The sequence below is a fragment of the Bos javanicus genome, chromosome 18 (assembly GCF_032452875.1).
Source record: "Bos javanicus breed banteng chromosome 18, ARS-OSU_banteng_1.0, whole genome shotgun sequence".
Classification (NCBI taxonomy): Eukaryota; Metazoa; Chordata; class Mammalia; order Artiodactyla; family Bovidae; genus Bos; species Bos javanicus.
The window spans coordinates 49435080-49447504 of NC_083885.1; the positions used below are offsets into that span (position 1 = coordinate 49435080).

At 45.3% G+C, this 12425-nt stretch overlaps 1 protein-coding gene across 4 annotated transcripts in view; it reads right to left on the reverse strand.

Annotated features, from left to right (window-relative positions):
- The window catches only part of LOC133230589 (placental protein 13-like), a 38685-nt gene extending 27189 nt beyond the window's left edge, over window positions 1–11496 (reverse strand). The window contains exons 1-3 of one of the 4 annotated variants that reach the window (XM_061388266.1): window positions 8235–8432; window positions 873–952; window positions 268–478 (exon numbers count right to left, since the gene is read on the reverse strand). In XM_061388266.1, coding sequence (XP_061244250.1) covers window positions 268–478; window positions 873–952; window positions 8235–8249 — 306 coding nt within the window. In that variant the 5' untranslated portion in view covers window positions 8250–8432. Of the gene's footprint in view, window positions 1–267; window positions 479–872; window positions 953–1325; window positions 1418–8234 lie in introns of those variants that run through there. The other 3 variants (XM_061388265.1, XM_061388264.1, XM_061388267.1) reach the window with 3 other exon arrangements.
- Between the last annotated feature and the right edge of the window lie 929 nt (window positions 11497–12425).

Sequence of the window (12425 nt, forward strand, 5' to 3'; positions counted from 1 at the left end):
CACACACTGAGTACAGCACACAAGATCCTGAGTATAGATGCCTGTGCTATACAGGGACAAGGGGCTCCACCACTCTGTTGTACGCCTGAAACTCACATGGTAAGGTAAATCAATGATACTTCAATTTCAAAAAGCACATGTGTTAAAAATACAAAACAAAGAAAAAATTGGTCTTTTGTGATCACATCAGAGTTGAACTCTCCATGTGTTTCTCCACAGCACGCCCAATACAGCCACGGCGCTCCACACCCAAGAGGGCCCACACACCTTGTATTCATTCTCCAGCACCAAGAATCGAAGCTCAAATGGCTGGCCTGGCACGAAAGGGTCAGAAAACATTCTCTTTTCCTCCTGCCATCCCCCTTTCTGGAAACTGTTCATCACGACCATGCTGTTCGTGTAGACTCGGAAATGGAATGCAATGTCGCTGTCTTCCTCAATACCCGTGCAGAAATCCACCACAAGCTCTGGGTTCTTCCTGCAAAGACAAGAGGATAGCTCCTGCAGGCAGGCATTTACTGCAGACAACAACTTCCTCAGGAACAACCACAGTCCTTTTTTCTCTCTCTCTCCCTCTCCCTCCTTCCCCTTCCCCCTGCCTTCTTTCTCAAAATATTTATACCTTTCTCACTTTGCTATCTCTCTCTCTTTTCCTCCCCTGCCTCCCCCGCTCACACACACACACATAGACACAGACACACAGAGGAAGGAAATCCCACCTGAAGTGTAATCTCACACTTTTGCATGAGACACCTCAGCTTATTCCGATGATTAAAGAAGATCAAGCAGTTTCCAATGAATGTCCCCAAGACATGCTAACACTCTCCCCTTGTGCTTCACCCTCCATCAGACATAAACCGGCCTCTACTCACCCACAAGAAGACTCAAGATTTCCCGTGATCTTCACCATGAAACCCACAGCCAGGGAAACAGACTGCTGATAGGGGTTCGGCTGTGGAGGAGACGGATGTGTCAGTGAGTGAAGAGCCCATGTTCTCTCTCCCACATCATTGCCCAAGCAGACTCAGGACACAAAACGTGATCTCTTCCTGCAGCTAAGAGACATTAGTATACCTCCAACAAGGAGACATTAATCCGAGTCCAGACATGCACTCAGAGGCACAGATACATATGTTATATACAAACCCTTCCAAACCCAGAGAAACAAGATGCAAAAGGACATACAATAACGCAAATCCAGTGATTCCCACTCACACACACACACTCCTTCCCATTCTCTACCAGTATGCACACAATGATTTGTGTCAAGGTGACCTGGCACCAGCAGCAGAGGTAATCAGATTCCTTCCTCCCATTTTTCATACCAAGCAGTCCATAGTCTCCATCTGGGCCTTTCTTCCCTGTTGAAACTGTGTGTGTGAGTCTGTCTGGAGAAGGTGCCCTATAAATGCCATTAGGAGGTGAATCACCCCTGACCCTTTCACTCAGGCTATAGAGCCCCACCCTCTGTTCTTCTGAAATTCATGATATAAAAAGTGTGTTCAGTCCACACTATCCAAAGTCCCCTGTGATAATAAGAAGTGGGTTCAAACTGTACTCACTTCAGTTCAGTTCAGTCACTCAGTCGTGTCTGACTCTTTGCAACCCCATGAATCGCAGCACGCCAGGCCTCCCTGTCCATCACCAACTCCCGGAGTTCACTCAAACTCATGTCCATCGAGTCGGTGATGCCATCCAACCATCTCATCCTCTGTCATCCCCTTCTCCTCCTGCCCCCAATCCCTCCCAGCATCAGGGTCTTCTCTAATGAGTCAACTCTTCATATGAGGTGGCCAAAGTATTGGAGTTTCAGCTTTAGCATCATTCCTTCCAATGAACACCCAGGACTGATCTCGTTTAGAATGGACTGGTTGGATCTCCTTGCAGTCCAAGGGACTCGCAAGAGTCCGCTCCAACACCACAGTTCAAAAGCATCAATTCTTCGGCACTCAGCTTTCTTCACAGTCCAACTCTCACATCCATACATGACCACAGGAAAAACCATAGCCTTGACTAGACGGACCTTTGAACCATCTTCATAATAAGATTTGTTGACAAGTCCTGGACTTTCTGCTAGAGTTTTATTAATTTCAGTTACTTCTCCTGATAGAGAATAGAGTTCACTAGGAGCTTTCACACTTTCCAAGCACCAAACTCCTCTTGTTTGTTCAATTTCAACCCAACTTAAGGCAGACTACGGTAAACATCTCCCAAAGCTTCCTGTGCAAAATTGCTGATTCCCAGTGCTTCAACACCGTTTTCTGTTGTAACCCATTCGTGGTTTTCTGTGAATTTCCGCACCGACAGCAGAGCGAGGCCAGTGCGCAGTGCTCGGACAGCACCCGCCCATAGTCCCCAGGGCCGCGGCGAGCAGGGCGCATGTGATGCCGAGATGGCGTGCAGGCTGCCAACCGCCGCCCGCACTCTCCGCACTGTTTGCAGCGCCGTGTTCCCAGGCGTGCAGAGGGTCTCCGCGCGGCACTTAGCGCACCTGGGCTCGCGGGGCAGCCCCGCCAATTCAAGATTTTTAAAAGACTGAAATCGTAAACAGTATGTTGAGCACAACAGGAACTAAATTAAAATCAACAACAGAAGAAAATTTGGGAAATTCACAAATGTGTGGAAACTGAACAATAGTCTCCTGAAGAATCAACTGGTCAAAGAAAAAAATCAGGAGAAAGATTTTAAAATATTTTGAGATAAATGAAAACAAAAGCACACAACTTATGAGGTGCAGCACAAGCACTGTTAGCAAGGAAATTTAAGAGTTGTAAATGACTATATTAACAAAAATGAAAAACTTAAATAACTTAACCTTCCACTTTAAGAAACTAGAAGAGCAAACTAAATCCAAAACAAGCAGAAAGAAATCATAAAGATGAAAACAGAAATGAAACAGAGAGGAGGAACAGACAAAATCAAGAATCAAAAGTTGGTTCCTTGAGAAGATTAACAAAACTGACAACCGTTAGGGAGACTGACCAAGAAAAAAGAGAGAAAGCTCAAATTATTTGCAATTGTCAAAGAAACTATTTTTAATGTCTATTAGAACTTACAAACATTCAGCAAAGTTACTGGACAACATGGAACCATTGGCATTCTTATACACCAACCCAAGAGTCCCATGTGCCTGGCCTGTTCAATGTCCATTGATTAAAGAGGCTAAGAACCCTGGTTGGTAACACCTATAAATCTCCCTAGTCATCCCTCCCCACTGCCTCGACTTGCTCACTGACCTGACTTGCTCACTGCCCCAAGTAAACTCCATTTAAAATTTCTCATTTAGTCACAGTTTCACTAGCTACATCTATAAACAATTGGGGCGGGGGGGACTATAAACTTATGTAATTTAAAGAAAACTGACACATACATCACATTAATACAGGAGAAAGATCCATTTTAAAGATTCCAGTTCTTCCCTAAATTAATCTAAGAATTCATGAATTCCTAAGCAAAATCCCAGTAAGCTTTCAGAGAAATTCTCAAACTGACTCAAAACTTCACAGACACTGTAAAGTCCAAAGAGAACTGAGACAATCTCGAAGAATGAGGAAGGAGATTCAAGCTCATTCACTGTCAATAAATCACATATTAAAGTGTTTGATATAAATATAGTAAGACAACATGCACTGGTGCAGATAAGCAAATAAATTAATAGGAAAGAACAGAGGTGGGACTTAGCTGGTGATCCAGTGGTTAAGAATCCTCCCTTTCCACTGCAGGGTCCATGGATTCCATCCCTGGTCAGAAAACTAGGATCCTGTGGGAAGGGAGGCAGGGGGAGGGAGGACTGTCCAGATGCAGACCCAAGCACAGAGGTGGCATTACAAGAGGGTCTGGAAGACAGTTCCCCTAGAAGTTAGGAGCAGTCTGGGATGAAAGTTTTGGAGTTACAACTGTAGGGTAGGCAGAGAAGCCTGCCAGAGACTTAGATTTAAGACGAAGGGCAAAGGGGAAGGTAGTGTGGAGAAAGAAACGTGAAGGACAGAGGCTGGGAGAAACAAAATGAAAGAGCGGGAGAAGGAGAAAGGTAAAGTGGATGTGGGGAACGGAAAGAGAAGACAGCAGGGGAAAAGACCAAGAAGGAGAAGGAACAGAGAGGAAAGAGGGAAGGGGAAAGAAAAGCTGGAAAGAGAAAAGCAGATGGGAAACGCAAAGAGGTGCAAACGCATATGGGGTAACAGCAGACACGGGAGGGCCGTATCAGGTTTCCAGCACCAAAAGTTGTAGTTTTCTAAAACAAAATAGGGTCTGAGACACTGATGCTGAGTGTGTCTTACCAAGAATTACTTGACTAAGATTCAAAGTATGAAGCAGCCGTTTTCATTTGTTGGGTACTAAGAGCAACTTCAGTTCAGTTCAGTTCAGTCACTCAGTCGTGTCTGACTCTTTGCGACCCCGTGAATCGCAGCACGCCAGGCCTCCCTGCCCATCACCAACTCCCGGAGTTCACTCAGACTCACATCCATCGAGTCAGTGATGCCATCCAGCCATCTCATCCTCTGTCGTCCCCTTCTCCTCCTGCCCCCAATCCCTCCCAGCATCAGAGTCTTTTCCAATGAGTCAACTCTTCACATGAGGTGGCCAAAGTACTGGAGTTTCAGCTTCAGCATCATTCCTTCCAATGAACACCCAGGATTGATCTCCTTTAGGATGGACTGGTTGGATCTCCTTGCAGTCCAAGGGACTCGCAAGAGTCTTCTCCAACACCGCAGTTCAGAAGCATCAGTTCTTCAGTGCTCAGCTTTCTTTATAGTCTAACTCTCACATCCATACATGACTACTGGAAAAGGCATAGCCTTGACTAGACAAACCTTTGTTGGCAAAGTAATGTCTCTGCTTTTTTACATGCTATCTAGGTTGGTCATAACTTTTCTTACGAGGAGTAAGCATCTTTTAATTTCATGGCTGCAGTCACCATCTGCAGTGATTTTGGAGCCTCAAAAAATGAAGTCTGACACTGTTTCCACTGTTTCCCCATCTGTTTCCCATGAAGTGATGGGACCAGATACCATGATCTTAGTTTTCTTACTGTTGAGCTTTAAGCCAACTTTTTTACTCTCCTCTTTCACTTTTATCAAGAGGCTTTTTAGTTCCTCTTCACTTTCTGCCAGAAGGGTGGTGTCATCTGCATATCTGAGGTTATTGATATTTCATAGGTTCAACCAACTTATTTTGTGTGCTACTTGAGGATATAGTTCAACTCAGCAAAATAAAGAACAAGAGGGAGGGGCCTTCCCTCGTGGTCCAGAGGTTAAGAACCTGAGCTTCCCATGCATGGAGGTATGGGTTCAATTCCTGGTCAAAAACTAAGACCTCCCATGCCACCCAGTGCAGGGGTTGGGGGGTGGTGGTCACAAACAAAGGGGAATTTGTGTGGAAGAAAGGAGAATCCACACAAGAGGGTGAGAAGGGGAGCTTCCAGGTTGAGTCCTATACAACAGGCCTGGAAAGCAAGCAGAGCTGATTCCTGGGGGGAGGAAATGGCAACCCACTCCAGTATTCTTGCCTGGGAAATTCTGTGGACAGAGGAACCTGGTGGGCTACAGTCCATGGAATTGCAGAGTCAAGACATGACTGAGTACACGTACATGTACATCTGCGACCAATATAAGAAATAAATTATTGGTGTCCAGAATACAACAAAAATGTTCTACTAAACCTCAAAGGTGGGGCGGGGGAGGGGGGTGAATACTAGAAAATTGTCAAAGGAAAGAAGTAGGAAATTAGCAAAAGAGAAAAGCAAAATAGACTTTAAAATAGAGTGAAGAGTCTCAATTTCATTGGTTAATAAAGAAATGGAACTGGATCAAATTTCATGTACCCACTATTACAAACATAAGGCCCAAAGTGGAGTCACTTATGCTCCACACTGCCAACAGACTTAATTTACAGTTTCAGCTCTCCCAGAAATGGAATCTTAAGCAGTCAGGAATTGCTCAATCAGTACTAGTTAGGTAACTGCCTGATAGACCCCTGCTATCTCATAAAGGGAAGTAACCCTGCAATAATCTGATTTCCCGCCTTGTATAACCTAGTTCCTATTCCCTTCTGCCTGTACAATACAAATCATTCATTTTACACAGCTCCTCTGAGCTCCTTTTGATATGCTAGACTGGATCCTGCCTGATTCATGAATCACTGAATAAAGCCAATAAAATCTTTAAAATTTACTCAGTTGAATTTTGTTTTCAGAACACCACCAATGGTTGACATTTAAAAGTATGACAGTGCCGGGAGCCAGCACGGGAGTTCCCACTCATGACAAAGGTCATGCGGAGAGGCCTGATATGCAAAGACGAGTCAGGGCTCAAGGGGTCCCCATGGACCTGCCCAAGCATCTACCCCAAAACCAAAATCTGTCTGTTTTACTACTTCACAACTTTCACCAACTCTTCTGACATTAATGGGGGGCTATCCCCGACCACCTTTCTCTGTAAGAAAATCAACTTAAAACTCTAGTTAATAAGTCTCCTGGGCATAATAGGAGTGTTTCAATTCAAACCCCTCTGATGACTTTCTAGCTTGCCTGACAGGTTTGTTCAGATTCACAGCCTCCCAACCATGAGAGGCACGGGAAGCTTAAGATATTCTAACAATGCAGAGCTTCCCAGAGAATAGAACTAGTAGAGGATTTCTTTGTTGAGCTAATGCTTGCTGCCAAGTTTCCATATCCCTTACCTACTGTGTCCCTGGGAGTGTATTGATTAATATAGTTGGTGTATAGAAATGTAAGTAGTAGCTTTAATGTTTGTAACCTTGGACCCTTGAGTTAATTCTTTTCTTGTTATAGCCCACCACACTTCTAACCTATAGGAATGCAGCTTTTATCTAATGCTTTCGGAGGGTGGCGCCTGACTTTAGAATAATCACCTTTAGAGAAAAATAAGTTTTCTGAAGAAAGGGTCATAAAATGTTAACAGGCCTCCTGGCCAGAAGATGATGTAAATCACCTAAAGCTATTGCATATGATAAGTTTGCAGAAAGAAAGCCTGGCTTCAATAAGGATCAAGGACTGCTGACCTTGCAAGACTCTACCCACCGCACCCCCCCCCCCCCTTATCCTCTATGCACAACTTAAGGTATAAAAACTACTTTGGAAAATAAAGTGCGGGTCTTGCTCACCGAAGCTTGGTCTCCCCATGTCGTTCTTTCTCTTTCCTTTTCCTATTCAGGCTGATTCCATGGAGCCCAGGGGCTCTCTGCATTCACTTTCCTGCCTGGGCTTCTAAGACCCACTCAAGAAGGTGCCTAAGGTGGGGCACCTTCCGCGATTCGAGAGGGCGCCTGCGGCCTTCGTGAACAGAGCAAGTCCCGTGCTGGGGCTTTATTGGCTTTCTGCGTAAACCAAGGAATATCAGCCTCTTTTCTCTCCTCTATTTTCTTAACTGCAAAATTCTGCTATTCTTTTAATCGCTGACGCCGTCCTCCCAAGGGAATCCCTGGATCCAACCGGGGCTAGACCCTGGTATGACAGTACCACTAGTTAAAAAGGAGGTGGAGACACAAAAACTTCCATTACTGGTGATGTAATTTTCTACTACATGTTAGATCACGAAAGGAATGTTCCCCAAAGCTTAAATTATACATAACAGCCCATCTCTGGGAACCCTCCCAGGTAATGATCATTAAGCTAAAATATCTTTGTTTACCATACAGAAAATATCTTAACAAGGCTCACCTGAGGATGAGGTGGGACGGTCATTAACACAGTCCCTCCAGAGGTTGATGGGAACCAGGAAGCCACACACGTACTCACAGATCAACACCTAGTCACAGATTTCTTACACACACTCACACACATAGTCACACAGACATGCAGCTCCCCATGTCACACATGCCTCCCCACATTCTCACTCACTGTACATGAACATTGTGCTCCACTCTTACACACAGACTCATGAAGACAGATCCATAATCTCAGCCCCTTGCACTCATGCACACACTCCCTCATCCCATTCAGTGCTTCCCCCCCACCCCCTGCAAAGTGACAGTGTCTTGGTAGAGTTCACTCTCAGTCAGGTACCATCAAATGCTATTGCACTGGTCCCGGCTCCACACGATTCCCACAAGGATTCCACATAATAGATCCTCAAGGAGTCTCTCTTCCACACAACTCTCAATACAACATTCCAAGTAGAAATATACGTATTTTCATCTTACACACTTTCCTATCTCTTCCTCCTCCCTTTATCTGACCTGGGATCACTGAAGGCTGTGTCTTTTCAGCTCACCTGTTGCTCTGACATTGTTATATCTTCCTCAGGGCAGCCCTTCCAAACTGTGTCCAGTTTTGTGGGTGAATCTTTTGGAGTTGCAGAATATAAGTGAATCCTGGCAGCCCCGCCCTCTGGCTTTGTTCCTGTTTGTAAGCCTCAGAGTTACCCAGCAGGGTGAAGGGGGATGTCAGAAGCAGATTCAGCCACAAGCATGTCCTTGAGCAGGGCATGTCTGTGGCACGGCAGGGACTGCGGTGAGGGTAATGCCAGGGCGGAGGGAGTAGCTGGGGAAACACAGAAGTAAAGGTGATGGAGCAAGGGGGTGGCTGAGTCTAAAATCCAGCCTTTGCGCCTCTTCCCAGGTCTTTACCCCACAGACAGAATCTACTCAAAAGGTGCACATTGTTATAATTTTCACAATGGCAAAGAATGGATGACCCTGGCTCAAAAGACATGAACTTCCCGAAGGCTTCCAAGCAAGGCAGCATTTGGGGTGAGAGCTGTAGGATGCGTGACTTCTTTCTGATTGGTTTTGGTGAAGTAATGGTGATGTTTCAGGAATTTTTTTTTTTTTTTAATGTATTTTTGGCTGTGCTGGGTCTTCATTGCTACCTGGGTTTTTCCTCTAAGTTTCGGAGAGCAGGGACTACTTTCTAGTTTCAGCACACTGGCTTCTCATTGTGGTGGCTTCTCTTGTTGCAGAGCACATGCTCTAGGCTGCACGGGCTTCAGTGGTTGTGGCTCCAAGGCTCTAGAGCATGGGCTGAGTAGCTGTGGCACACCAGCTTAGTTGCTCCATGGCAGGTGGGATCTTCTTGGAGTAGGGATCGAACCCACATCTCCTGCATTGGCAGGTGGATTCTTTACTACTGGGCCACCTGGGAAGCCCTGTTTGAGGAGTCGAATCATCAACCTTCTGGTTCCAACCACTTGCTCCACATCATCCTCCACTTGAGTCTAGGTGTGAATTTCTGTAGAACAACTCAAAGATATGTGTCAGATTGTTTTATGTATCACGAGGAGGAGCTAGGATTCTGTTTATCGGTGAACCATTGTTTAAGCCATCATTACTGTTCTTCCTTCTCCCGTTTTTTCCTGCATTCCCTCACTTCCCTAATTAGTAACTGTCTGAGTCTGCTCTTCGGAACTCAGGGAAGGCCTTAGAAAGAAACTAAAGCCCTTTTCAACAAACAAGAAACAGGGCTTACAGAGGCTGTGTATGTACCTTGGAGGGGTCTGTTGTGGCCTGCTTGGTTTCAACACTCCCCACTTTTGTTTGACACTCCTCAATCCTGAAGTGGGACAAGAGAAGGAATACAGTTTTGAATAGAGAGGTCTGTTATAAACTTGGCAGGGAACTTGGTTTTACGAGGGCTTGGTTTCCCTGGGCATAAGTCCTCACTTCTGCCGATCCTGTGAAAGTACTGGCTGATCCTCAGCTGTCCCAAAATCCTTCCCAGGTGGCACAGTGGTAAAGAGACCACCTGCCAATGCAGGACCCCCGGGTTTGATCCCTGAGTTGGAAAGATCCCCTGGAGAAGGAAATGGCAACCCATTCCAGTATACTTGCCTGGAGAATTCCATGGGCAGAGGAGCCTGGGTTTGACATAAAATTGTAGGACTCTGGCTCAGAAAAGTTGAAGTAGATATCCTTGTTCCCACCGCATCCACTAAGCTAGTTTGACTAAGAATCCTAGAGAGTATATGTAAGACAAATAAAGAAGACTCTGGAAGGTGGAGAGAAAAAGACGGTGCAGCTGGGGACCCTGAGCCCCCAGAGCATCATGATGTTCCCCTATGACGCCTCAGTTTTCTTCTTGTCTCTTCTGTCCCAGACCGGATACTACAGTAGCTGGAAGTCTGTAAACCATTAACCATTAAATGCCCAAGTGGATGAAGAGAGAGGATTATACTCCTGAAATAATGCTTCCTGTTTAATTTGGGGGCCTAGTGTCCCTTGCTGGATGCTGATCACCCCTCCAGGTTACCTCCCAGTACACACACATGCACGCGCACAGAAATCTGTATGGATGTCAGGATGATTTATATACACGCAACAGTTTGTTGTTCAGTTGCTCAGTCATGTCTGACTCTTTGCGACCCCATGGACCACAACACACCAGGCTTCCCTGTCCTTCACCATCTCCCAGAGCTTGCTCAAACTCATGTCCATTGGGTTGGTGATGCCATCCAACCATCTCATGCTCTGTCAGTCCCCTTCTCCTCCTGCCTTCAGTCTTTCTCACCATCAGAGTCTTTTCCAATGATTCGGCTCTTTGCATTATGTGACCAAAGTATTGGAGCTTCAGCTTAAGCATCAGTCCTTCCAATGAATATTCAGGATTGATTTCCTTTAGGAATTGACTGGTTTGATCTCCTTGCTGTCCATGGGGCTGTCACAAATCTTCTCCAACACCACAATTTGAACGCATCAATTCTTCAGCGCTAGGCCTTCTTTATGGTCCAACTCTCACATCCATACATGACTACATGCAACAGTAAATATAAGATAAAGTTTGTTATCCATACAGTAAATAGTAAAGGGATTCCCCAAGGAGACAGCTCGGTTGGCGGGGAGTGAAGTCAGAGCAAAGTGGGGCAGCAGGCTTTGGCTTTATTGGTGAGGAGGTGGGTCCAGGCTCTGGGTTTATGAAGGGCCAGAAGTGCCTCTATTTCAAATTCCCCTGGTGTACACTTGGGCTTTGTTAATATGGTCCCAGAGATAGTAGGGATTAAGCAGAGAAAGGACAGGGGAGCCTGTCCAGGACCCGACATTAGAGATGTTTGTCAACGTAGGGACTTCCCTGGTGGTCCAGTGGCCAAGAATGTGCTTCCGCTGCAGGGGGCACAGGTTCGATCCCTGGTTGGGGAACCAAGATCCCACATACCTGTTGGTGCAGCCAAAAAAAAAAAAAAAAAGATGTTTATAAATGTAAATAACATAAACACTATTGCACTTTGCCCCCATGCCAGCACACTCAGGCCTTCCTGCAGTGTAGAAGCAGTCCACCGTCCATCTTTGTCTCTGTCACAGCAGCTCAGGCCAGACCTGAATTATCCCTGCCCGTCTTTCGATCACACCTGGAATGTGCTCTGTCCACAAGTCCTATTGGCTCTGCTTTAAAATTCTTCAAGGATGGAGCACTGCTCATCACCTGACAGCTCAGTGAAGCCAGAGATTGTATCTGATACCTTCCTGTTGCATTCCCGTGTCCCTGAAATTGCCTTGCTCCTAGTAGATGCTTCAGAGTCATTTTATAATCCTTCCTTTAAATGAATGCCTTCTCTTCCCTCTGAAATAAAGCCTAGTTTTTTCAGAAATCCTCAGTAATTTCTATAGGTTAAGAAATTTCAACTGTTTCTTCAGAATCTTTTTATGATTAGCTAACCTAAAGAAAAGTAAATAGAGAGGTATTTCATGTTTAAAATTTAATCAGAATAAGGAAGAGAAAATTCTGGTGAAACCATGCTGAGATATCTTATCTTAGGATTTCATGCAAAAAGCATTTAGTAGCCCTGTCAACTTTGTCGTAATGCCAAGACAGTAGGAAACGTTAAACGATATAAAGAGTAATGTGTGTCATACACAGCGATAAGGAAATTGCAAATAACATCAACACTGCTGTCAATTGCTTCATTTTCTAGAAGAAGAGGTGGCTGCTTTCCTATGTTTGTTGGGCATCTTCATTTAAGGTTGGCGGGAATGATATTTAACACAGGCTTCCAGGGACTTCCCTGGTGGTCCACTGGTTAGGACTCTGCACTTCCACTGCAGGGGGTACAGGTTCGATTCCTTGTCAGGGACTAAGATCCCACATACCACAGAACAGCTAAGCCAGTGGGCCTCAACTACTGAAGCTCCCACACCACAATGAAAGAGTCTGTGCACTGCAATGAAAGATCCCGTGTGACACAATATTTTTTAAAGAACACGAGGCTTTATTAGAATTTAAGCAGTTTTTGCATGTCTTCAGTGTGCGTGTGTGTGTCTGTGTGAGAGAGAGAGATACCATCTCATCTTGTCACGTGTGTAGCCACCATGTAACCACCACCACTGTTCCACGCACACAAACTCCCTCGTGCTACCCCTTTACAGTCAGGTTCTCAGCCTCATCCGAAGCCTTGATGAGCACTGAGCTTCATCACTGGAATTTTGTGGTGTCAGGATTGAGTCGTACAGTAAGTAACCTGTTGAGATCAACATCT